At 35.4% G+C, this 27936-nt stretch overlaps 1 protein-coding gene across 1 annotated transcript in view; it reads right to left on the reverse strand.

Annotated features, from left to right (window-relative positions):
- The window catches only part of THSD7A (thrombospondin type 1 domain containing 7A), a 199267-nt gene that overhangs the window by 64715 nt on the left and 106616 nt on the right, over positions 1-27936 (reverse strand). The window contains exon 8 of the mRNA XM_082293117.1: positions 9093-9284. Within this exon, the coding sequence (XP_082149243.1) occupies positions 9093-9284 (192 nt within the window). The remainder of the gene's footprint in view (positions 1-9092; positions 9285-27936) is intronic.

Consider the following 27936-nt stretch of genomic DNA (forward strand, 5'->3'; position numbering starts at 1 on the left):
TAAAGACCACTGTTTATGTCTAATGCACAGATCAATTGAAAAGATTTTTGGAGCTCTTGTCCTAGGTCCCAGTGGATATTTATCCATGTTATGTAAACCAAAGAGGATGGCATGGCTGGCAATTTCAGGTCCAGATTAAGATAAAAAGCAGGTTAAGACTAAAATGCAATCAAGTGTCAGTGATTGTGAAGAAAAGCTCAGATAATGTTGTCTTTGTTGTGTTTGGTTTCAGATAGTCTGTTCAGTTTATTATATTCAAGCACGTCAAAACTACTTTGGCCTCCCAATCCTCCAGGAGAAATGAAGAGGTCTTTCCTACCAGAGTTGATCACAGGCTATTAGATGTCCAGCCCTGCGAGCAGACATCACACCTGCTAAATATCTGGTGTTATTAGACACTCAGAATCTAGGTTTAAGATTCTGGCCTACAAGGAACAATGGGGCTCCTATCTCCAACTGATGAAAAGGCAGTGAAAAATCTAAATAACATTTTAGCCTCTCCTAAACACAAGAAAAGTAAGAAAGACGACTGAAAGAGGAGCTTTTTGTTAGTTAATGCTGATGATCCATATGACTTTTCTCTAAAAAGAAAAATGTATGCTCACACCACATGCATGTTGTAGAGTATATTGTCTTTAGATTCCAGCACTGAACTTCAAGTTGACTGTCTGCTCTACAGATATGCAGGAGGGAAGGAGTTTCAAGCACTCATTGTTGATATTAAACAAGAAAGTAAATGTAATCAAAGAAACAATGGACACTTCAAATACTCCAAAACAAGAAAGTCAAGTCACCAGTATAAAATACTTTGTACCCCAAGTTGTTCTTCATGGTCTAGATCTGCAGCACACATGAGAAAAGGTCCATTCTAATGAAAATGCAAGATAAAATCATAATCCTCAATTTATTTCTCTAGGAATATTTTTAATTTCTGGCTTTTTTCTAAAAATATTGATGTAACCAAGCAACAGTTAACATTGTATTAGTTGATATGTCATGCCACAGACTAGCTAATCTTAAATTTTGCAAAGGAGGATTAGAAAAACCTACAAAAATGCGAATTAAATAATAACTTGAATTTTTTTTGGTTCAGAATGGATGCCAAGTCTATTAGAATTGGTTAAAATATGTCAGTGTGCAGAGCATAAAAAAAAATGCCAGACATATTTTCCTAAAAAATAAATTAAAAATATAAATGATAAATTAGAATTTTGGTTATGTGATAAATTTCATAATGTTATCTAATCATCATCCCTCAAGAAAAAAAAAATCAGCTAAACCAAGCAGACAGGAATATAAGCAAGTAAATTAGGAAAGTGAGTGTATTTTGAAGAGAAAAAAAAAATCATAAAGTCAAAGATTATTTGTCATGGAAGGGAAAATTGAACCATGTGAGGAGTCTAGACGTTCCTCCATTAGTAGGGTTAAATAAGGAAAATTTAAAAGATGTAGAGAAGGTTAATAAATTAAGTATTTCCATCTGATGTTAGCTCGAGAAAAAACACAAGGGAAATATTTAATGAAATTTAAAAATTAAAGGGGGTGCATGGGGGAAAAAATATTTTCCCAGAATTGAATGCCACAGTCACCAGTTCCTAAGACATTTGAGAATAAGGTGACAATGGAGGTTCGGTTTCGACATCTATGCAAGAATGTATAACCAGGGAATAAAATGAGATTGACATTACTTGTAAATGAAAAACATTGGGGCATGAATGTCTGCAGCTCAGTGGGAATACAGCTCTGTTCAGATTAAACCAGGAGTTAAAAAACATGCAAAGACTGAACAAAATGTGGAAATAATACTACTAAAATAAAAATCAGTGTGCCATTCTCTACAGGAAAACAGCATTCTCTTGTGCTTCCTCAAATTTAACTAGGTACACAAAATGCAGAAGGGGTTGGAAAACTGGCAATTAGAGATGCCCTTTACAACATCTGTGTAGGGGTAACAACTTTATGAGCATATCCCCAGTTGAGGACAGGTTTGACAGGAATATAAAAGTAAATGAGTATCACAGGAAAAAAATAAAACAGACATTTGAATTCATCAGAATATGTCAAAAAGGGACATACAATAATAAACATCCTTTAATAACAGATGATCAGATGACAGTAAATAACTACTTGGCAGTACTAAAAATAATAATTTCAAGGATACAAAAAACAGTTGAAGCATTTAGTTTTGGGTTTGGATTCTTAAGCAAAGTGGTCTTGGAAATGAAAGACTAGGTTTGCAGAGGGACTTGCATACTGCTCATAAAATAGCTGAGATATGATATTGTTTCCTTGAAAGCTTTAACAGAATTGTCATACACTTAGACTTATTTTCTGCCTGGTTTGGAACTGCTAACAGGTAAGACACCTTGCTCGAGGGTATTCAATGATTGGATTTTATTAATCTTTCTTTGTGACATTGACTTGATAACTTTTAAATTTCAAAATGCTGAACATTTTTTTAAGCATTTAGGATAATTTTAATTAATCGTCTTGATATAACTCATTTTTGCAAATGCATATAGTTTTACAAATGCATTTCAAAACAGCTGGAATAGTCTTAAAGTTTGAGAAAACAGATGTGACTGAAGTGTCTCTTGTATTCTAGTGAGTGAGGTGTTACTCATTTCTTTGCTGTAGGAATGAGGTAGACATTTCTCAAGGCAGCTGCACTTCCTGAAAACAGACACAGTCAGAACCAAGACTGTTCCTGTTCTGCAAACACTGATGCTTCCTCGCCTGGTGTATATCCATTATACAACCAAGCAGAGCTGTCCTACACACACAACAGGTCAGGATGCAGAGTGGACCCATGGGAAAGGAGAGACCTGTCCTCAAGTCTTTTCCAGGATAGGATTTGAGCCCCTGACCCCTCACTACAGTCAGCAATCTGAGTTGATGAGCTCCTGAGCAAAAAAACACAGTAACATACCCTGCCCTGGCTCACCTTTCTCACACAGGTGTCAGGTCACTTAGTAAGTCTTGCCTGAAAATTCAGTTTGCATGGTCCCAAAACTAAGTGGGGTTTTTTTATTCCTGTTTCATGAAAAACCTCATGTTCTCCAAAACTTATTCTTTTGTGAATTAGCAATTTGCTGGTAAAACAATTACTCAATTTTGTACTTTCAGATTTAATTACCAAGCACTATTATTTCAAGCCAGGAAAATACAAAAATTAAAAACAACCTCAAGAAGTGTAGGAAGAGTAAATACATTAAAAAACCCTAAGCATGACTTCTTGTTTGTAACTACGAATTCAAACTGCACTGGAATTTTATCAGGAATAAAATTTTAAAGCATATCAACAATAATTTGCTAAGTGTTGAGAAGAAACTCCTTTGATCCAGCTATTTCTTAAATATTCAATAAATTAGTCTTGCAGATAGATGAAAAGAGCTGTTGGTGCCTGTCAAACAGAATATCTGACAGACAACTGATATTCTATACTATCTAACTGTGATGTTTAGTGGTCTGTGATATATGAGGTCATACCAAATAGTCCTTCTGGCACTACACTTTGCTAATCTATGAGCATGTAATACTCATAGTAAAACATTGACATGCATATGCATCCCTGCCCTAAGAGAATATGTAAAAAAAATTTCCCTTCACTCTCATTTTATTAAATTAAGCTTTTAAGTCATCTTAGTTTCCTCTTTCCATTTGACTTTTGGTTTTTTGGTTTTAGTTTCGTTTTCGATTTTTTTGGGGGGGGGAGTGGGGTGTTAAATCTTCAATTTTCCAAAATCAATATTACTAATAAAACTTGGGATGTATCCACAACATTAGTGTTGTGCTGTGTTGCACTGATTTGCCAGTGTCACTCTATGGCAGTTGTCATAGGTTAGCAAGCACAGTCCCAGAAGGGATGTCCTTGCTAAGGGGTGCTTACAGTTTCCTCTGGGAACTGATAGAACCTATCAGCTGGCCAGTTTGAATATGGACAATTCTCTAAGCCACTTAAGTTGTGACCCCTCTGTGATGCACACTTAAGAATAGACAAACTCCCCCCCAAGCTCTCTCTCGTTTCCGGCGCTGGCACAGGTGGCTGCGGGCCCCGTGCGGGGGCCAGCGGGCCCGGCCAGGCCCTACTTGGGCCAGGCCGGGCCAGGCCACGGCCATCCTGGAGCCGATGGACCTGTTCCAGCTGTGGAGAGCTGAAAACCTGAGGGAAGAGAGAGAGGAGATGCTTAAAGCTGAAATTCTGTTCTAAAGCTATGATATATCAGAGTATCCTGTTGTAATTCCATGAAGATATGGGGGGTGGAGTGTTCAGCTCGTAAGCAAAAGCACCTGCGCTGAGATAGGCAGATGCTGACGCAGCTGTAATTTCATGAGAAGTTTGGACAGGGAGAGATGGACCAGATGAGGACTTCTGCTCCAAACGGGAAAGGAGAAAACCTCAATCCCTAGAGATGGACCAGATAAGGACTTTTGCTCCAAATGGGAAAGGAGAAAACCTCAGTTCCTAGAGATGCTCCCAGAGATAGTCCTAGAGATGAAGATGAGGAAGAGCCTTTGCTCCAAGGGAAGGAGAAGGGCCTCTTTTTTTTTGTTCCTGAACGGTTCAACCTTAAAATTGTACCCCAAAAAACTTCAAGAGTGGACCCTCGAAAGCAGTTGTGGGAAAAGCTGCAAGTCGGGGGAAGGGACTCACATGCAGGCAGAGAGACTCCTCTTCCTAAATGGACTGAACAATATTTGGAAGTGGGCGGCTGTCTCGTTGTGATAATGTTTTCATAGCATGAGCAAGAAGAGACTTCTCTTTCTAAATGGACTGAACAAGGTTATTATGGAAGTGGTAAACAGACTGAACATCTTAAGGGTTGTCTTTTTACATTGTCAGTGGGAGAAGGGAGGAAGGTGGGGGGAGGAGGAGAGTTCTGAAGGTGGTATAATTTTTTTTTCCCTCTTTTAGGTCTGTTAATAAACTTCTTTATATCCTTTCAAGTTTGGTGCCTGCTTTGCATTTCTCCTAATTCTTATCTCACAGCAGAAAAACTGTAATGAGTATTTAGGACCAAACGACTACAGCAGTGTGTGATCAATTCAGAATCAATCTACATATATATTACTTACTGAAAAACTAGGATTCATTTAATACTTCTTAGTCTCAGATATAGTAGCAATGTGAAGCTGTCTCAGTGCACACTACTAATTATATAAGATTTATTGTGAAAAGGGAATTAAAAAAGAGCAGAAATATTAAACGGAATATAAAACAAAAATAGACAAACCCTACATTCAAGAGTGAGGCTGAGCTGTATATGATACCTTACTAGATTTATGCAGAACAACTATATGATATATCAGGTAACATCACTATGTCCTTTACTGTCATTTTGTATTTTGATACAGGGACTTTTCTGATTTTCTTATGGTACCATGAAGATATATTTGATAGTGACACAAATGAGCTAACACTATAGGCAGTCTCACAGACAGGCAAATTTATAAATCACTTTGCCTTTTAAACCTTCAAGCTGAGGACAATGATCTCAGAAAAAACATCAGAAATGGTTATTGTAACACTCATTTCCACATGGAGTAATCTCACACAGCGCAGTAAGTATTTATCTTGTGAAGAGACTCCTTTCTCTCCACTGAACGCAAATAAATAAACCCATCCCAGATGTGCATGACCACACTGTGCTTGAGGCTGTGTAGTTTGACCACAAGAAAAGGGTCTTGTTCAGTATGAGGAAATGATGATGAGAGGGTGTACAGCTGAGGTCAGCTCCTGGCTCAAGCAGAAAACAGTGTGGTGCTGGAGGGGCAGTCGGTATCCCAGAGCTCATTAGCAAACTTTGTCACTGTTGTAATTTACATAGGGCTTATATTTTTCCTGTGAACCTATTCTCGACACTGAGGAACTTTTATAATACTGCTGAATTACTCCTATTCTAAGTCATCAAAAAAAAAAAAAAAATTATTAGGCTGTGGTTGTTTCCTGGTGGCCAGTTATGTTAAGTTGATGGTTTCTTAAAAACAATTCAGCAGCATAGATAGCTGGGAAATAAAAGGAAAAATAATTTCTTAGGTGTGAAATGACATAGCTCTATTACAGACAGTTATCTGCCAATAAAAATGGCAGAATATAGTATTTTTCATTGCAAAGTGGAAAGAAACTGAACAATCACAGACAATACTTGATAAAAAACCATCTGAGAGCCAGATAAAAAAAACCTATTTCACATGTATCTATAGATCCTCAAAAATTTCAATGGGGTTCATTTTTAAGTACCCAAATGAGCAACAATTAAATGCTTCAGATACTTTGAGGGATTGCAGTATTCGCTGTGTATGTAATGCCTGAAATGCTTTGATCTTCCTAGGCTTGTGGACTGAATGACCAGCAGTAGGATGTGTGTGATCAAGGTCCCACACCTGGACTCCTTATATCATCTTACAATACAAATTATTTGCAACAGTCTTGCATATTTTTTCTTTAATTAATAGCCAATCCTGATATATAATAGGAATAGAATATATTTATGTACAATATATTTGCCCTATTGTGTTTTGAGTAAAAACTCATGGCAACATTATACAGAAATTCCTATGGAATAGCGTACCTAGCCTGGTCTGTCTCTCTTACCAACAGTTCAAGAAAAGGTTCAGAAATCCAAAACACTTGTGTGACTGTTCACCTGAACAGAACTGATAGCTGTTTTCAGAACTCAGTTTTAACGTGTAAATGGAATTATTTGTCTTACATTTATGCAGCTTGGAATTTTTAGTTATACATGATGCTTACAGAGCTTCGATCTACAGTTCTGTGCATTTTTCCTAAGTTCTGAATAGAACTGAGAACTGTATGTTTTCCAAAAGATGTTCATATGAAGCTTTCTTTTATATCAATGGAATACAGATGTTCAGATACATGAATATATTCTGTGCTCCTAGAACATGAAATGACCTCCCAGCACTCAGTATTTTATGTTTTGGGAGCACAGCTGATCTCAGTCATGGAATTCTGGAGCTGAAATGTCATTCAGTTATTTGTCATGTAACAAATGACTAAAAGGCATAACAGGAGTAAGAGGACAAAAATGACAGTAATTCTAATTCCACTGAAGGAAAAAAAATAAAAGTTAAACTGATACATTTTGAATATAATACAAGAAAAGGTGAAAACTACCTTCCAGCTAGGGTTGTAAAAATACCCTAAGCCTTGGAAGGTTCGTTCATTTATTTATATATTTTAATTCTCTGGAGTTTGTACAGAGTGCAAAGGGGCACAATGTTGAAGAAATCTGACCAAGATGTGAGTACACTCCTGTAAGGTGGGTAGACCTACCAGCTTGTATCCTTAAAAAAAAGCACAGAATAACTTCATCTGAAACAGCGGGAAGAAGCCAGGGTTCGAGCAAAGCTGAAGCACTGCAACACCCAAGTAATGAGTTAGCTTTCTCAGCCTTACTTTAGGGATTTCTTCACTAGAACCTCTGTGGTTTGAGATCTGTCTGTGATCACTCTGTGCTGATTCTGATCATTGCACAACGAACAGGAATAAAATTCACATACCTAAAATCCAGGCTATGCTGAATAGCTTTGCTGCATCTGCAACTTTGTAAATTAACCTAGGTTGTAGTAAGTATCAAAGTCAGAATAAGGAGCACCTTTTAAGATTAAGCATAAGAAAGTGGAATAATTTTTTCAGTAATTAAGGTTTTCACTTCTGTGGCATGCTTGTCAGGAGTTTAAATTTCTGTGTCCAATAAAATTACAAAAATATATTGAAAATCTATTGTCTTGACCTACATGGACAAGCAAGAAGAGCCTGAATATATGTTTATTTGAATTATTTGGCTCTGTGTGTCCCCCAAAATGAGTCTGTTTGGTACATTGTAAAGGGGCAACACAAACCCAATTTTGTTAATAATTTTAAAAGTGTTTCTACTTTGTTACATAGATCCATCTAAATAACTATGATTTGAATCAGCTACCAAAATATAGTTCTTATTGCCACTTACATTTCTAGCAAAGGCTCCCTTCAGAGAAAAGGTTGAAAGTGCTATGCTATATTAATTTTTTTTACAGTCATCCAAATTCTGTAAAATACACAGTACACTTTCAGCAATGTTAGCCATGTCTGCAAACAGAAAAGTGTACAAATACATCCACTGCTTCCACACCTTGCAGCTTTCACTTTTCAGCTAAATTTCATCTTAATGTAAAGTAATAAAATTCTTAACAGTTTAAAAGAAGAACTAACACATACATGCAATCCTTTTATATTGAAGGCATTTAACTTTTCTGTCAGTAATACATGTGGGTAAACACCTGCCAAGAACTCTTTGGTGCCTATGTATCTTGGGTCCTGGTGTTGCATGAGGCATTTTATCAGCTGGACCCTGGCATACCTGACATGGCCATTTTTGAATCATGTTATATACAGAATACATTTCTTCCTCTCCAAATACTTAAAACCAAGAGCTATAGGAACCAGGAAAAATCATCAAAGAATAGCCATGAACCTATACCTAAAACCTATTTCTTCTTCTCCTTTATATTCCAGATATGTCTTCTCTTTGCATTTGCTGCAGACTCTGCACAAGGACCATTTGAATAAATGGAAACCATTCACGAGTCAGGACTTGCAGAGCAAAAAACAAAGCCTTGCTACGAATAAAAATGTTAGTGGGGTAACATAAATTACCGATTTGAGATAAGAAACTACAAAACCCATTTGCTAGCATTTGAGCCATTAAAATTCTCGTCTTTTCAGCATTCAGGATACTTAGATCCTTCCAAACTGGACCTAAATTAGGGTTGCTAGTCTGTATTGGATAAACTGTTTGCCTTATCTAATTTTAATGGAAAACAGGAAAACCATAGATCTGAAATAGAAACAGTAACATTAAGCATATTAATAAAAACATAGTAACTGAAATGAGCAAAATAAAACCTCTTTAAAACAGCTTTAGGTACCAGGAGTAAATAGGATAACCATTTAAACAATTTTGCTATATTTAAAACCCCCCAACTCCACGTAATAATTTGTTCCTGTCAATCGAGAAATTACTTTGACATTACAAAGACAGCTGAGCATTCACAATCAGACAGGAGCCTGCGAGAGTGTGAGCCCTTACCTTCACCTGCATACGCCAGGATGGAGCGGGCGCGCATCTGCTTCCCTTCTGTGGTTTTGCCGGAGCAGGTGTGTGAGCAGGAGGACCACGCAGACCACATGCTGAGCACACAGTCCTTTGGGCACGGCGCTTCGCACACCACCGGGATCGGGTAGATGGCATCTCTACACAGCTGTCTGTCAACCTCTTCTCCTGGGGAAAAAAAAAGGCAGTGCAGTCTACCATTTGCTAAATTAACTTAAAATGAGCAATCTAGTCCAGATGGGCACACAAATAAATTAGATTCAGTTCTTCTGTATAAACAAGGTAAATAGATTTTTTATTAAAATCCCTTTTCTCCTTTGCCTCGATTCTAGAAGAGTGTACTTAAACCTAGTTTGATTCAATATTCTCATGAAGTGAAAGCCAGCCTGGGTGGTCTTTAGGCTTTCGTTTTGTAATATATACTTGATCCCACACAAAATCTAAATGTGAGTAACAGAGTATATTATACACCTATGGAAAACTGTGTACATGGAGATATATGTATAGTAATGACGCAGTTTTCATCCGCATTCAGGGAGAAAGGGAAAAACATCCTAACTTAACCAGCTTTATAACCCACAATTCATCCTTTGAATTGTAGCTATCCATCAAAACATGAAAAGCTGCAGTAAATTACAGTCAGAGTTTTGTTTGGTTAGAAAGATCTTTATTTGTTAGCAAACCAGCAACACATCAGTCTTTGTGTCATGGAAGTTTAACAAGATCTATGCATTTATATTCTGTAGGTACACATTTCATTATAATAAAAAGATCCTGGCTGGTATGCATTCCTTAATGAAATATTAACTAGTGTTTAAATAGCAGGGTTTCTTTTGTTTTCAATCAGATAATTGTGGGAGAACTGTGTCTGAGATCTGTCTGAACAGCACCTTAATCACAACATGGAGAGTTTTGTGAGGTGACATGATTTCTTGATCAAATAAGGTAATATTTACTAAGGGAGGAATGAACAAATGACCCCATATTCTGATATCTCTAAGTCTCATGATAAATCTTCATGTTGGAGCAAATGATGGAAAAAACGAAGGACCAAGCGATCTGGGTCCACTTTTTAGAATTCTAGCCTTGTTATAACATAATGCCTGTTATGAGGAACTGAAAATGTTGCATCTAAGAGTACATTGGACTTTTGAGGCCCTGGTAACCACATACAATTAAGGCATGAAAGAGGCAGTTCAGTTGTGAACACAACATTTCTTTTTTTTTTTAAATTTTCTAATAGGATGACATTTCAAAGCATCTCAATGCCTTTTGTGCTGTATGATCTTTGTTGTACTAGGGCATAAAACATTTTGCTATGATTCATCTACTGAAACACTCTCGAATCTTACATAATCTTGACAGGACCAAAAGGAGTTGTCTATGTTACGCACTTTCTAAAATCCATCGTGTCAACCCCTTTGTTTTAATAGCCAATATCAACAAAATAATGTCTTAACAATGTTTGCAAATAAACTTAAGTCTTCAATACGACAAAATATTTGTTAGATAGATTGATTAAATACCCTGTAACTGAATCATCAGTTACTCTTAGTAACTACCACATGGAATCTGAAAGCTAATTCAGCAAGAACTGAGCATGCTATAAATTAAGCCAAAGATCTAAAAACACTGCTTTGCCGAGTCCCAAATTAGGCTTTATTGCTCAATAAAATAATAATAACAAAATTATTGAAATATTAATCAAAACAGAAACTACCTAAGCTACATTTTTTTGTCATTCAAGGTTTACAGTCTTAGAACCTTTAAAATAAGAATCTCTGTTAAACTGAGTTCCTGAAACTAGGAGGTTCTTTAATACTAAAGACATATCATGAGTCCCAGAAGTATTAACCAAATTCTTTGTGAAAGAGTAAAAGATGAGGGCCATCCATTCAATATTGGATCCTTTTAACCAGTGCCAACTATTTTATTCATACAGAATATTTAGGCACAACAGTACTACAATCATCAATCTTCCTTAGTTCTGAAAACCAGGGAAAATCCTGAAGCTCATGTTTTTAAAATAGCCCAAAGTAGTCATAGTCATCTGAATTATAAAGACCATTGAGATCAAGTCAGTCTCAGCAGCTATATTTTCTCATATTAAAATAAAAACTTGAGTCCTGCCAAAGGCTTCATAGCTCTCCCACACCAAGTTCTGCTTCCCTCACTGGACTCAGTCTTTGCATCAATTGCTCCTTCTGTTGTACTGCAGGTCATCACACCCTGACACCAATGCAGGAGGGATTCCTTTCTGCTTCATCAGAATGGACATGTGTTTGGGTTCAAGGGCAAGAGATAGAGAAGAGGACTGTAAACATCTATTCCAGATAGAAAAAAAAGCTAGAAAAGGGGTGAACCGTAATCTCAAACTGTTCCATTGCTAGATAAGACTCAATGAGGTAAACTGCACACTTTGCAAGAAATTGTACTATTACAATAAAGTGTGTCACAGTATAAACAAACAACACTATACTGAACTTATTTATCACCTACTGGCTTTTAACTTTAAATTCAAGCTAAATTTGGTGCCACAATGAGAAATTCTTTTGATTAGTTTCAGTCTGAGTTTATATGTCAAATGAAACCAAGCCTTCACTCTCTCCCAAAATCAAAGCCTATCTTTTTTCTTTGCTTTTACAGAGAAAATATTCTAGAGATATTTGTCTTGCATATTAGCATTTTGTTTTTGTCAACTGTCCAATCCTAATCTGATGAATTCAATAGCATAGAAATGTAGTTGGAAGGAATGTCTTATAATGGGTACTTCTTATCTTTGGGGAAATACTTTATTTAGACTAAATTGTTTCTGACATTTCACTAATGATTTTATGAAAAACTTGACCTTTTTTGCCTTCTTCTTTAAAGTGCATAGTGTAGTCAACTACCAGAAACCACTCAACCATAAGCTGGGAACAATGCCAGCGTAATGACTACTTAGAAAATGTCCCATTTGAAAATATTTGCTGTTGTGTGTTGAAGCAAGTCTAGAGGAGGGCCATGAAGGTGAGCAGAGGGTTGGAATATGTCTCCCATGAGAAATGGCTGAGAAAATTGGAGTTGTTCAGGCTGGAGAAGAGAATCCAATGAGACATTATAGCAGCCTTCTAGTACCTAAAAAAGGCCAAAAGAAGAAAGATGAAAAGGGGCTTTTTAAAAAAGCATGTAGTGATAGGACACGGGGGAATGGCTGCAAACCAAAAGAGAGAAGATTAAAGACATTCTTTACTGTGAAGGGGAAGAGGTGCTGGAACAGGTTGTGTAGAAAAGGTGGATGCTCCATTCCTGGAAGTGTTCTAGGCCAGGCTGGATGGAGCTCTGAACAATCTGTTTTAGTGGAAGGTGTCCCTGCCCATGGCAGAGAGGTTGGAACTAGATGATCTTTAAGGTCCCTTGCAACCCTAAACACCCTATGATTCTATGATTTTATTTGAACGTTACGGGTATAAATTCATTTCTCACAAGAATTGAAGACAGAACTCTAAAAAACATGACTGAAAGGCCTCTGCCCTGGGTTACTTATATGTAGAATGACAAAAAGTAAAAAGGAGAGATGAAAACAGAATATGACATTTCTGTCAAGAAAACTCTTCACTGCTTATCAGCTGATTTGTTCATTAAAACCTGGAATCTAGCAATAGTCCATATATACAAACAATGCCTATGTTGTTGAATTATATTTCTCTCAGGCAAGAGACACACATTTTGGACTAAAAACTCCAAATTTCTTAAGGAAATGACGGCATGTAAAAATGACAGGAGAGAAAAGAGGTTTATTTTTTCAAGAATTTAAAATGTCAAAGGTTGTTTAAACCTTTTCCTGGGATTTTTTTTAATGGATTTACATCTGTGAGGAGTACCGAAGGGATAGCCTTTTGAATCTCTTCCTCAAATAATTATGGTGGATCCAGCTGGACAATCAGCAAAGCAAGTTACTTCATTAAAACCTCCTCTTGGCCAACTTCTTGGCTTGAAGACTTCCTGGTATGTGTGCACACTTGAGAGCCACTATTGAACTACGCAACTATTAAGTTGCTTTAAAACAAATAATCAAAAACAACCACAAAACACTAAGCCAACCAAACAAAAAACCCCAAACCTCCTACTGAATAGGCAAATTTTTACAGGTCAGAGAGGTAGCTTTCAGGAAGAACTGACTAATAAGTATCATACTGTATTCATATCACCATTCTCGTTTTATTACATTCACAAAGCAGGTATGGTATCTGTAAAAATTTAGTCTAGATGCTAAAAGTTGGGCTAGACCATCTTCTCTGGTTAATGTAGTTGAGTCATGTCAGTCCTTCGTGTTTTTGTCTACTCATCTGTAAAATGTGTCTGATATTAAAGTTTCTCGTAAAATGCTTTAACAAAGTTCCAATGAGAAGCATTCCTAGAGCTGGAATCACTAGAGGGACATGGTAAAGAAACCCTCTTGCTTATTGTGCATCTTTTAAAATGGTGCATGCTTCGGTGCCCAGTAAAAAATTGCTGTCAAATTCTGACCCGTAGTAAATGGAAAGGCAAGTGCTTACAGAGAGAAAAATGTTTTTTAAGACTTAAAATGAACAGTAAAATCACTGCAAGATTCAATGAGGCATAGAGAACAACTGTAAAAAAATCAGCATAAAATAAAATTGCTGCTGGAGCCTTATGTAATGTCAATGAGCCTGGTCTCAGTTCTGTACGAGGAAACCAGCTACAGTTTCTGAAAGACTGAATTAAAACCTGATATAAACTAAGTAAATTTTGATAATAAAATAAGAATAAATAGAATTAAATCAAGAGAGTGCTTTGAACATTAACATCTAATAGTATTTTTAATATGCTTGTGTAATCAGTAAAGGATGGGAATATCACACAGTGGTAAAACAAATTTTACAGTTGTATTTTAAAGTTCATAAAACAAATAATGACAGCAACTAAGCCCAAATGCTAAAACTGCAGACTTCAGATTATTTATTGCTTATTTCACTATGTTCAAATGTACTATTATATCTTCAGCTTCAAGGAAAAAAAAGTCTCTTGTGTCAGTATCTTGTGCATGACGTCTACAGCTGCTGGGCAGCTGAAATATTTGGAAAAGCACTCCAGAGCTCAGCTTTTAAAGTGTTTGTGGATGAAGAAGGCCTTTTCATTACTTAACTGCCTTCAGTAATGCCTCTAAGCATGGAGGCTGCAGGAGAAAAATGCAGTTACTTCACATGATAGCAAAATCCATGAGCTGTCCTGGTTGCCACTGACTGTTTCCTTCCTTTCCTGTGTAGAAAAATAATCAACAGGAAACTACTGAAGTGCCTCTGGTATGGGTTGTAAAGGCTGAAATGGCTGAGAATGTTATCTTGAATTACCATACAGTTGCCCATATGCATTCCTTTCACATGAGGACCTATACCTGTCCTTACACTGACTCCCTTGTCAATATCAGAATGTATCAGACTGGCTGAGCTAAAAATTTTGTGTGGACTCTGCCCATCAAGAAAAAGTACACCTATCTATATTCCAAACTCACTAAAACCAGATCTGTGCTATGTGCTCAGTCCTGTTTTTTCACTTTAACCATAGTCACAGTTAGTAAAACATATCCTTCTCCACTAAAAGGTCATCAGTCTATAATCTACTTGCCTCAAAGTTACAGGAACGTCATGACTAGACTGTAAGAGTATAGAAGAAATATTAATGACTTTAACTGTAATTATTCTAAAGAAAATTTTTTAAAAAATCAAGAAAATCACTAAATAAGAAAATGTACAAATGTATGCAAATGTGAAGTTCCATACTAGATTTTCTTTAGTAATAACCTGGTCAACACACTGGATGATTAGTCTAATGCAAAATAGAAATTATTCACATTACAGAAAAGCTATCAAACTTATCAAAACCCCATATATCTTCACATGCTAGGACACCTTACATCTGCAAATGAGCAGACAATAATCAATCACCAGGATAAACTGAAAGTATTGATTTAATTTCTAATACTTCTGCATTTCTTGCAAATCACTAATTGATTACCAAAGTTCAGCACAACAGGAAAAATCATGCTTGCCTAGCATGAACAGTCACAGCAAATTATGTTTTTCTTCCAAACCTTGGTGCTCCAGCAGTAGTGTGACTTTTTCTTTTTAAAATGATCAGAAGAGGTACAGAGCTACATTGTGAACAATGCATACCCATAATACTTTCATTCAAATTCTGTCCTTTTTCATAATCAGACACTTGCAATGTGTCTTCCTCAAACTTCTTTATTGTACTTCAACTTTATCAGAACTACTGATTGGAAATTCATTCCCAGGATTGATTTTTGGCAATTGTTTTGTTGTTTGTTTTTCTTTATAGAGGAGGAATTCTCTGTGGAATGTTGTCTTTCTTAGAGCACGTGTCTCTAGTTGAAATGTATACACAACTTCAAAAAGCTGACCCAGATTTTTCAGTAGGGAGAATTTAGAAGTTAATCTCTGAAAACCTAATGAAATAAGCCACAGAAAGGGGAAACAATAATATTTACATGAAATTCACCATCTTGTTTAGCTCAACAAAGTTAAGAGTATTTGGAGGCAAAAAAGCAGCACGTGCAGCAGTATCTGACTGGCAGAACAATTTTTGCCCTTGAATCAGTTCAACGCTAGCAAATAACACATACTTTGATAGACAATAGGAAACTTTAAATGTTTTATTAATCCCACTATCCTTCATATCACGTTGATGGTATTTATTCATGTCTGCTCCAAAAAAAAAGCTTTTATGTCAGTAAAATGGCAGTGTCTTTCAAAATAGCAGCAACAGTGTATTACCTTAGCAATTATCTTCTGTTACAGTTCCTGTATCAGCTGTCAAAAAATACTTATACATTTTCAACATTTGGAACAATTCTTAACCTCTCTAATTATCAAACATAAAGCAACATTAACTACAATTTATGACCTCAATATATCCTACTTCATTGGCTCCTAAGTTTTTCAACAAACACAATGTGAAAAGATGGTGTATTTTCCCCTTGTATTATTCTTATCAAGTGAAGCTTCTACATTCATTTCTAATGCTTAGGTGCCTAGCTGGTAGCTCCAAGTGTAAAAGCAGTTACTAATTCCCTAATCACATGCCTTTCTCTCAATCGCTTTTGCTAAGTAGCATTTGCATTTAATTAAGTACATCTTAATTAGTTGATGGTTAATATTCTTGAAGTAATTTTCTTCTAAGAAGCCTAAGTAGAAATGGCACTGATTTCAATGAAGACAAATACACTGGTTACTCACATCTGTTTGTTATGCAAAAATGACAGAAAGTTGGTCTAATAGTTTAATGATATGAAAACATTGCAGGATTGTAAACTGTTTGATTTGGTGATTTACATGTGCAAATTCACTGTGGTTTTGGTTTCAGTGTAGTATCATACAGTCTATTCCTTACTGAAAGAAAAATGGTAAACATGATATTTCAGCCACTTATTCACAAAACCCACTGTGAATCTCACAAACATGTATGTGTCTATTTTTTTTTGTTAAAGGAGAAACTTGAGAGCCTAAGCACAAGTACGTTCATCTTATTTACATCTTCACTCTACCTGCACACACAAACCAGTGACATATAGAAAAGGCCACTGACTGCTGTCCTTTCCCTATGCAAATAGTGGAGGATACATATACCTTTGAAAATAAAATACTAAATTTTAAAATGTGGTTTTGTTTTGTTTTTTTTTTTAAAGCAAACATTTGCAATGAAAAATGACTAGTAATGACAGGAAGTAATAGTATACTAAAGTAAAATACCTGGAGTTTAGAAACCCACCATATCTAGTGCTTTTCCAACCAAAGATAACAGCATGTTAACACACTTAAGAAAAAAACATGATCTTTTTATAATTTTCTATTCCCTAATGAGATGAAACATCGTATTTTACAAGCAATAACTTCTTGTTAATGGTTATGTGCAAATTTCTACTTTATTCACCTTTTGGGAAAAATTATTCTGATGAGTGGGATGACACTGGCTTCAAGAACTCCCACATTCATGCAGAAATATAATTTCAAAAATAGTACCTGAACACTTCAGCTCCTTCTCTGTAACCAAACCAGTAAATGAGCTCAGTTACAGCTTACAGGGTAGTATGTGTTTGCTAACCTTTCCCACCACACAGCATATTACCAACTGTGTAGAAAAAATGCAGATGCAGGTAACCCCCTGCAAGTGGTTTATAGGAAAGCTGAAAGATGTGAAAGCCATTCTGCTCCAGAGGTAAGACAGTTCTGGTTACAAGGTTTCTTCCCCGACCTTAAATTCATCCAAAGTTTCAATCACGCAAATTTCAAGGAAAGTGAGTCACTGCTTAAAAATCCAGGTCAATATTCCTTAATACATCAGATATGTTTGCACCATATACAAACCAGTTACAGGAATAACCAAAACTGAAATAGCACTCCATACCTTGAAATAATGATAACAATAAAGGGACAACTCTGACACAAAAAGTAAGAACATATTTTAAAGATGGATATTTCCTGCTATAATTGCTTCAGATGGAAAACATCTTTGCATATTCTTTGTCTGTAAATTAAAAATAATGGTTAAACATAATGAACTAACACTTTCAGATACAATATTAATGCTTCCAGTAATCCCATTTTTATGTCTGGTAATAGCAGAACAAATGTATCTCCATTTATATTAGAGTCATCTATCAGGATTACAGTCATGTAGATAGAGTATAAATTTGCCAGACACAAATAAAACCAGGGTATGAAACAGTATTTCTTTACCCAAATAATATTTTTTTATTTAAAATGCAGTGTCATTTGCCCAGATTAAACAACAGTATGAAAAAATAATATCTCATAACTATGTTAACATAGAAATGTACAGAAAACTGAGGCATTTGGCTGGGAAAAAAACAAACAAAAACCAAAACACAAAACCAAAACCAACAAAACACCATGCTTTTTTTTTTTTTTCCATGAAAGTGAAAACTTCTTATTTGGGCTCGGCTTTTTTACTTAATGAGATTGAGAAAAATGAAAAATAACTGTTCTCTTTTGGCCATCTTAAAAATTTGTGGTTAGCAGTTTGAAATTTTGCCTCTTATTCCTTTATCCTCTTTCTAAATTTTCACTATACTTTGCTAGATTTATTCAGGTTGAAAACCTGAATTCACTCAGAAAGTATAGAAAAAGATTTTTCCAATTCTCCCTGTATTTCTAAATGGCAGTGATGATGGCAGCCACAGTGTCAGTTCCCCCAAGCATACAGCAATCACTTGGCTACCTGTGAGGGTCTCAGTTAAAAAAAAAAAAAAAAGAAAAAACAACAAAAAAACATAGATGAGGCAAGTTCCTTCACTACACACACACAAAGGCACGCTGAGGGTGTCTTGTAGTACTAACTATGGCTTAAAAAGTAACACAGCCTTTTTATCTCTGACACAACCCTGTAAGTTACTGACTGCATATTTTGTATTATGCATCAAAGACTAATGGGGAACTCTTCTTACAGGTGATACTTCTTTGATTCTTCACTACTTCTGATAACACTGAATATTCAACAGCATGAAATAGGCTATATCTGAAATATTAAAATCAGTATCTCTGAAAAAGCATGATCTAAACATGGATGCTGAAAAATTAATCTAAATTAATTAAACCGGGACTTTGAAGGATATTAGTTAAACTGTATTAACATTTTGTACGGCTATCCTTATTCAGAATGAAAGAGAAAATTATTGACAAATAGAATTAAGGCCACTTTAACTTTGAATAAGAGGATTCAGGGACACATTTATATAGTTTAAGTAATTATTTTTGCAGTTAATTTGGATTAACTTTACAAAGTGTCTTCATGCATATAAGTAAAGTAAACAAAAACTGAAACTGATATGCCTATAGCTGAAAATTTCCTATACTTTTAACTTGATGCCATAGTAGACTTGTACCACAGGGATAGAAGTTCAATAATTGCAATAAAGACTCCAGCAGAGTACCCACACACTGCCTAACAACAGGAGTAAAGTTTTCCTACTGCTTGACAGGTAGTTGAAGCATTTTCATGGTTCATTTGCTAATGTAGTCTTACTGAGAATGATAAGGAACAGAGAATACAAGTGTATTGATCATAACCAAGCAGAGCTGCCTCCTAGCGTCAAATAAGCCAATCAAATGTCATCTTGATATGAAAATAAAAATAACTTTGATGACAGGCTACGGTCCCATTGAGAATAAAATCGATATTAGTCATGGGACCAAGTGGGATCAATATGTCAAACCAATAGGCCATTTTAGCAGGATTGGGAAAGGAGGAGAAAAGTGCTGACAGAGCTATAAGGAAAAAGGAAGACAGTGAGAACCTCGAGGATGAGATCACTTGAAAATTCACACTGTATTTACGAAAACACTTGTTAAAAGAACCAAGTCACCTTAAAAAGATATTGTTCCAAGATCAACAGAGCATTCTCATAATTTTTTCTCAATCAAGCCACAATTCATACAGTGACAAAATGATATAAAAGTATGACTTCCAGGAAAAAGATTAAAAATTTATAAATAGACTACAAATAGATTTCTCTATTTGTATGTAAAATGTTACAAAAGATCTACTGTGTTTAAAAGTGAAGAAAAATTCTTTCACAGACTTTAGAAATAGTGATGGTGTTATTTGAATATTGGTAGCAGAGGATTTAAAATACATGGATTTGAAAATGCAACATGTATTTATTTTATTGCAATGTGTCTTTTTGCTTATTTAAAAAATAACATCTTTCATTAATCACTGGAAATTACAGTATTATTTTTTCACTGCTGAGTATTCTCAGGAAATTTTTAACCTCATCAGATATGGGCAGATCAACAGTTGAAGTCTTTTAAAAGGTTTCACAGGTATTTTATTGTGTTATTTTATGCATTTCCCCCTCCTTTCCCATCCAATAAGGTCAAAATAACCTGGAGAGCAAGTTCGGGAAGGGCAATGGAATGTCAGTGACTTCAAACCAGCTTGATTAGAAAAGATAATTCTGATGCTCTGCTCTGAACTAGATTAACATTCAGGGATATGAGTTAGGAAGAGAAGCATAAAAAGGAAATAATAGGCAGGGAAAACAGTAGCATGAAAACAATGTGACAGTTTCACTAATGTCAGTAGAATGACAGTGCTCACCACAATCTTTTCAACAATTCCCTACACTGAGTTACTAATCTGCATCTTTTCAGCAGCTACCTTAAATGGCCTGATTTTTCAAGAAACACCAAAACTTTCACAAACTTCAGGCTTCTCATTTTCAGCATAAACATTATCTTTGGTTAACAGCGAAAAAAGTTCAAAAAGTTGCATCATAAATGGGTTCATAAATACTTCAGCATTGCAGTACTTTCCTAGAATTTGGCCAACAATATTTTAATGCTATTCTTCTCTGTAATGCAAAAGCTTAACTCAAAGATGAAGAGAATGATTAATGGTCGGCACCTGACAGACTATTAAGTGAATTTTTCAGTTGGTCAATTACCTAGTATTTCACTACTATAATGTGAATTTGCAGCAAGTTTACAAGTGTGCATTTGTATATGTTTGTCATACCTCTTGCCACACAAATACACATGTAACTCAAAGGGGGGTTTAAAAGAGTAAGAAAAATTATTTTATACAGCAAAAGATAATTGCAAATATTTTCTTTGCATTATTCATCCAGCTGCAGCTAGTAAAGAGTTGTCACTCTCTATGTAATCTGACAGCTCAATTCAATCACAGTTAAAACATAGGACCCAAGAGGTGCAAGAGAGATCACTGCCACTGTCATGTTTACACATTTCTGAGAAATGGTTTTTAAATTAATTTCATGGATGCTTTTGTCTGTGTCCTACTACTGGCAGATAAAATGCATCTTTGGAGAGCATCTTTTTATCTATCTTGCAATGAATATCTTCTCATCATTACAAGTGGAAGGCACAGCATGCCTTTAGGGAGTTCAGACTGTGAATTAATCTTTTCTTTTGGAAAAATTTTCATAGCTGATTCCTCCCCAGAAGACTAAAACTAACCCATCCTTTTGACTTTTTCTTTCACCTAGCCTCAAAGTGTATGGATTCAGAGAAGGAGCTCTCAGGAATTCAACTAGACGTAAACATCACCACATTTTATATATGCTAAATTAAGGAAATACAATAACATTGTCACAACTTAACAAAAAAAAATCCAGGAACACCTCTAAAAGTATAGAGACATTACAACTTTTCTACTCTGTTAATAAATTCTGCAAGTTATTGTCCTAAAGTCACAGAAATCTGAGAGACTTCACTGTAGATTTACACCCACTCACAGAAATAATTTGTACCCTGAAAATAGCGTTCCCTTTCACTACTGGTTTTCTGGAAGCCTGCCACAATATATAAGATGCTTCTAGCTAATGTAATTCTTCTCTTTCCCCTCTTTAAATAAAAAAACCTCAATTCTGAGACATTCAGAATAAGAGATTTCATTAATATCTTTATATCTTTTCTTAATATCTTTTAATATCTTAATATCTTTTCTCTGGAATAATATCTTTTCTCTGGAAAACACTCATGCATCAATTTTCTATTTATAAAATAATATCAGTACCGATAAAGGATGTCTAAATAAAATTAAACCCAAACATCTGATAATTTCTAGGGCAAGATTTACGTACTAATCCACATTACCCCCAAAACTGTGCCAAGAAATCAAACAGTAAATGCCAAAATTAAAGCTGCCTTTGTATAGTGCAGTTATTTTAACTGCATAATAGCATGCTTATTATTTTTCCACTGGGTCCCTTCCTCCTTCAGTTCACAGATTGGAAACTCCTTAATGAGGAGCTATTCAGTATTTTTAGTTTTATTCTCTTTGTTCAAGTCATGAGCCTATGTTTTACCACATACTAATTAAAAGTGTTATTAAAAGAGAATTGGCATCTTTCATAAGATTTTTCTGTCATGACTATCAGATGCCCACTAGTACAGCGTTATCTTCAGAACACTGAAGATGTGATGGGTCAGCATTATTTATATTTTGCTGATGCTGAACAAAAGCAGAGCAAAATTAAACCCTGAAGAATAGGACAACTAAGGTTAGTTGTTTCACAGACATTGCATTCATTACTACAAAATGCCCACCTAATCACCAAAGGAGATATATCTGTCTCACAAATAAGTGGCAGGTTCTCTGGAGAAAATGTCATGTTGGCACAATTAAATAATTAAATACTTCCTTCTGATGCATTCACATAAGGACCAGACAAACTTAATTTCCTAATGTTTGAGGACTTGCCTTTGCAAACTAAAATACTAGATTTTGATGTACTATTTCTTCCCAGTTTTCTAGTTTAAAGCAGGAGTCAAATGATAAATAGTATTTCTGCCATGGGTGTTACACTGATGCTCGAAACTGCTCCTCTGTCTCGGGATCTCATGAGACAAAAGCAGAAGCGGACTGAAATTCATGGCATTCCAGCCCTAGAAGTTATGAATTTTCTTTACTTCCCCATTCTCTGGATTCTTATCCAGCCTTACTTTCTCCATACACTAATCCCAGTCTGTCACCTCATTGTCCTTTTCACTTGGCCCTGCCAAATTCTTTCCAGCTACTTCTCAAATCCTCCCATGGGATGACCCTTAGCAGATTAAATCCCTCACCAAATTCATTCCTAATGCTTGCCATGTAGAAACATTTCATAACTTCAAGTTCCTTACTTAGTTTCAGGAAACTGCCCTGGAGGAAACCAGGGTCAAATCCTACCTTTCCCCAGTTTTCAACCTCATTGTTTGGCCAGAACCAGTTTCTTCCCCTTGTCTTCCAAGCCCTTTTTCACCAAGTCCCAGGTACAAATCTCTATTTCCCTCTGCTGGGGTTGTGGCTATGTAGAGTCACGGACAATCTGCACTCCAAAATCTGAAAGGAACACTGGAGAGACTGGTATCAGTTGTTTACCCTGCTTTTGAGTAATCATTGTGTCTGAGCATGTTTTATTTTGAAGTTTCTTAAGTATTCAGTGAAGACGTTGCTTGTGTAGTACACAAGAATTGCAAGAATTGCAAAATGACACAGATTATTTTAAGACTAAGTGGCCACTGGAACAGTTATCTTGTGAAATCAAGTACTTTTTGGCAGATAAGAGTGGTTTTTCATTAACCAGTACTCAACACAAATTATGATCTGTAAGAAAGGTCAGACAATGAGCTGCTCTAGGCTGGAAGTACTGAGAGTAAAATTCCTATTTATTCTGTCTCAACATGACTAGCTCATGATGGTGTTTTTATCCTCACCATTTATCAACACAGTGGTTTCACAGCTTTGAAATTTGATAACATTTATTTAGAAAATGGACCATAAGCATGCAGGTTGTTGTAAAATATAAATAGGCCTGTGCAATATTTTCTCAGATGGGAAAACTGACTCCCCTCAAACCTAGTGAGAATATACTGTCTTAGAGCATTTTATCATAAAGATTGACAACTAGTGCTGTGTCATATAATCTTCCGAGAAAGTGGTACTTAATGTACATCTATGTATCATTATTTTTATATATAACAGAATTAGATGTAAAATTGTGTTTTCTAAATATGTTTTGTAAAAGTATTTCAAATATTTTCTGAGTATGCTTTAGGGAGTTAAAAAGTTGTCACACAAATCCAAAACCAAAGGAGTCCAATACAGGCCTAGAAATCCTGTTTTATAACCCATCCATAACTCCCTAACCCCCTTTATCTTTCTTGTTTCATAATAGCATAATTTGAAGTGATAAATGGAAAAACTGTACAGCATTAAATTGACCTTCCTAAAAAATCCCAATTGTTATGAAGTGTATGTAAAATTACCCCTCTCTGCATTCTTACCGTAATGAAGCTGAGTCAAATCAGAATTGGGTTCCTGCATTGCTGAATGTTACATAAATCAAACCCCTCCCTTCTAATTTCATCACAAGCAGTTCTTGCAATATCTACTGGTTGTGCCATCAAAAACAAGAGAAAGTTACTAAGAATACATATAAAACCTGTAATTGCTCTCTTGGATACATTTTCAAAATATTTGCACTTCCCACTTCAGCAACTTCTACTCCTAGAAGTCCAATAAATTTTACACAAGTGAGGTGTTACATTTTAGAAGTAAACAGGTCAAAATACATCAAGCTCATCTGAACAGACAGTCACATTATGATCTATGACCCCAGAAAAAGATTTTGGTAACAAGATTGGCCCACCTGTTTTTATCTTAATTATATTATTTATGGGCATTAATGTCTCATTAGGCATTGTCCATACCCAAGTGCAATTCTGTCTTCAAAAAATATATCATAAATTGGAAACAAGGGCCTGTTGCACTGTTATAAATGCTAATTGTTTACTGGACTATGCAGATGGAACTCTGGTTTTGTTTTACTTATCTCTTTAATTGAAATCATCACATCAAATTACAGGCAAACTATTAAAGACAAGGACAAAAAAAGTTATGTATTTAATTCATTCCATATAATTAAATCACTACATGTTACATAAACACTAAAAGCATCCATTCTTTTATGAAACTTAATAGTGACATGTCACTTTTCCTAATATCAAGATGAGAGACAAAAAGGAATTGGTGTCATCAATTGTGACCTTTTATTGAAAGAAGAATTATCAATTATCATAATATTCTGAGACTTGAATGAGATAGTCTAAGCAGTACTGCACTCTTATTTTTCCTTATATTCCTTTATATTAAACTTAAAAATCTTGTTAAAAATAAATACCTTAAAAATCCAATGGTCTGAAACATAATGGCCTTAGAGTGTCAGTTTTAAGGTCCTTTCTTTTCACTGTATTTTATCCTCAGAAAGAAACTCTTAAATATACCAAGCATCCAATAAACATATTCAGTAGTTTCTTATGTTAGCAGGAAAATTAAAGGAAAGAAAGGAAGGACTTGGTTATAAGTTTCAGAGCCTATGTGTTTACAGTGAGGAACAAAGTATGCATCATACATTTGATTTAAATGCCTCAGATGGTCATCCAAAAAGCTGTCAGTGGCAAAGAACACTTTAAAACAATTCTATTATGATATTAGCTAGGAAATAAATATTGGGAAATGATGACTAATGCCCACATAACCAAGTTCCTGTAAGCATAAGGCACTATGAGCTCAAAGGAACTGTCATTAGCTACTGTATTTTTCTGCTAATTGACTGCTGAGCATTGACCAGATTTTGATCTGGGTTTTCTTAGAGGCATAACTGAATAATTCAAAGCAATTTGAATTTGAATTTGGCTCTTCATTCTTTATAAAGAACTAAGTCATAAAGTGACACAAAGTAGTATTTTCTTTTCTAAATAACCACTGTAAAATCCAACCAGTCTGACAGTTTCTTCATTCAATGCATACAGCTGCACAATAGAAATGTCAGAAAAAGTAGATTCTTTACCTGTGGGCACACCTATAAAATACCTATGCTAAAGTCCATTGAATCTCTTATTTTTTCCCATCATGAAAATAAATGAAGACCAGAAGTTACGGAGTTAGCATTTGATTCAAACCATAAATATACAGAAAGAGCCGATTCTGAAGCCAGTCAAAATATTTTAAATAAAAACAATTGCACCAGCCAATCTTCAGTTTTTCCTAAAATTTCTTCTATATATTTCATTAGCTGCTTATTGTAAGATATTATAAAGCCACTACCAAAGAATTAAGGAAGGAAATTGAGATATTGATCAGGAAACTATGGAAGAAAATTTAAACAAGATGAAGACATTTTATAGGATTTACTTTAAAGTAAAATTCAACAAAATAAGAGAATAAGTATTTCAGAGATAAATAGTTCTAAGTCTTGAGAAAAACAATAAAGTAAATAAAACATAGGATGTTATATTGCTGATGTATGGTGTCTTCAGTCGGTCTCACTAGCAGAGAATAAACACAGATTAAGGACAGGTATCCTGGAAATGTCCTCTGTTCCCTTTTGGTCAGTATAGTGCTTCAGCTCCAGACAAAGCAGCTAAACTAACCGGTTTGAATGTGTCTGAACGAAACAGACCAGTCTGCCTTCTATATCTTTTAATTAATACCAACACCACTGCTTTGCCCCCAGTATTGCAAAACAGGTAAAATCTTCCCATTTACATCAGAAAATACTGATGTCAGCAGTGGTTTGAATTTGCACTTCAGTCTCAGAAAGACCAGACCTGTGTCACCCACCTTCATCCAGGTGCCAGAACAGAACTTGTGGCACTCAGCTACATCAGCAGGCGCCTCTGCTCAGACAATTTCAGCAGCAATTTTGCTACTTTAAAGTTGTAGGAATTTGCATATACACGATGAACCTTGCTGTTGCCATGGCTCCCTCTTCCAAGTGACTCAGCTGTGAGGCGCAAGACTGCAACGAGTCCACTCCTGTCTGTCCCCTGTAGGGCTACTGTAACCCAACAATTAGTGAGCTTCAAAAAGATCCAGAAGAAATCTGCACTTCGACAGTGAGATCTGTTTTATCCGGAGTAACACACGCTGCAGTACAAAGCCCAGTATTTTATAAAGACTGTTAACCAATTTATTATTTACAAATTCTTAGAAAATGAGTAAGTCATTTCAGATGAATATGTGAGGATCAGAAGTACACTACCAACACTACAGCCAATGCCAGTACCTGAGCTTCAGCCTTCAGCTAAAATACAAAATGAGTGAATGAGCATTTTGAAGGTATTTTCATCAGTAGTTAATATTGCAGATTTTTATGACAGAATTTTTTGTTCCCCTATTAACATATGAGTAACACTAATATGTCTATTAACAAAGTGGAGAAGAGCCAGCTTTCCCACTACGGACTTCTTGTTAAATAATACAGAGATATTTTTGAAACAGTATTCTTCACAGATTGTCATAGCTGCAGAGAAATAGTGCAAATTCATCTGTTCTAAATTCTGACTGTGAACTGTGTTAACACTTTTGATAATAGGTAGTATTTACACAGGTGTGTATGTGCATGTGTGTGTATGACTTGCATATATTACATGTATAACAAAAAGATGAATATAAATTTATTTTTAAAAAGTCATTCTATCATTAGCAAAAGTTAATCTGTAGAATGAAACACTAGTAAAAGATGTCTAATTATTAAAATTATGTATACAATGAAGGAATTCTGATCACTCTCTGTCCAGTCTAGTAGCTTCCACAACCAAAAGGTGTTGTTTTCACCTAAAAAACTCCTTTGTAAAATTTCCTGGAAGATTTACTAAGAATATTTATTCTGAAAAGGTTCTTTTCACAGTAAAAGACTGAAGTTCCATTTATATAGTAAAATACATCAAAGTTCATTATAGGCTCTGCAATGGCAACCCAGGGTACTGACTGTCATATTTTTTTCATCCTGAATGAAAATTCTGATTACTGCCATCCACTGTGGAAAGACAATGACGCTCACTGGCCTTCAGCAAAGAGGCAGGAGGATAACCTATTGTTTGCTGTTGTCTCAAGGGCTGTAATGACTCTTATCTAAACACCAAAATGAAGAGAGGAGCTAATTCCAATTATACAAAACAACTTCACAAACACTGCTGTTTGATTCTAATTGTGAAGCCAAACACCCAAGTCAAGACATATTATCCCAACTAATCATGCTAAAGATATATAGAACAATGCAACTGTGCACAGGAAGGGAATATACTAATCAGTGTCAGGTTTATTTTATGTTAAAGCTACAGAGCTTTATCTATTTAGAGTACAGTGCTTAGTCTGAAATATACACCACCAGCCTTTTTCATTTTATAAAGCAGAAGCCATGGGCACAATATGCTTTTGTTTTGATACATTTAAGTCCCTTCATTTCAACCTTTCCTATCCAGGCACTTTA

Source organism: Coloeus monedula, assembly GCF_965178545.1.
Source record: "Coloeus monedula genome assembly, chromosome: 1".
NCBI lineage: Eukaryota > Metazoa > Chordata > Aves > Passeriformes > Corvidae > Coloeus > Coloeus monedula.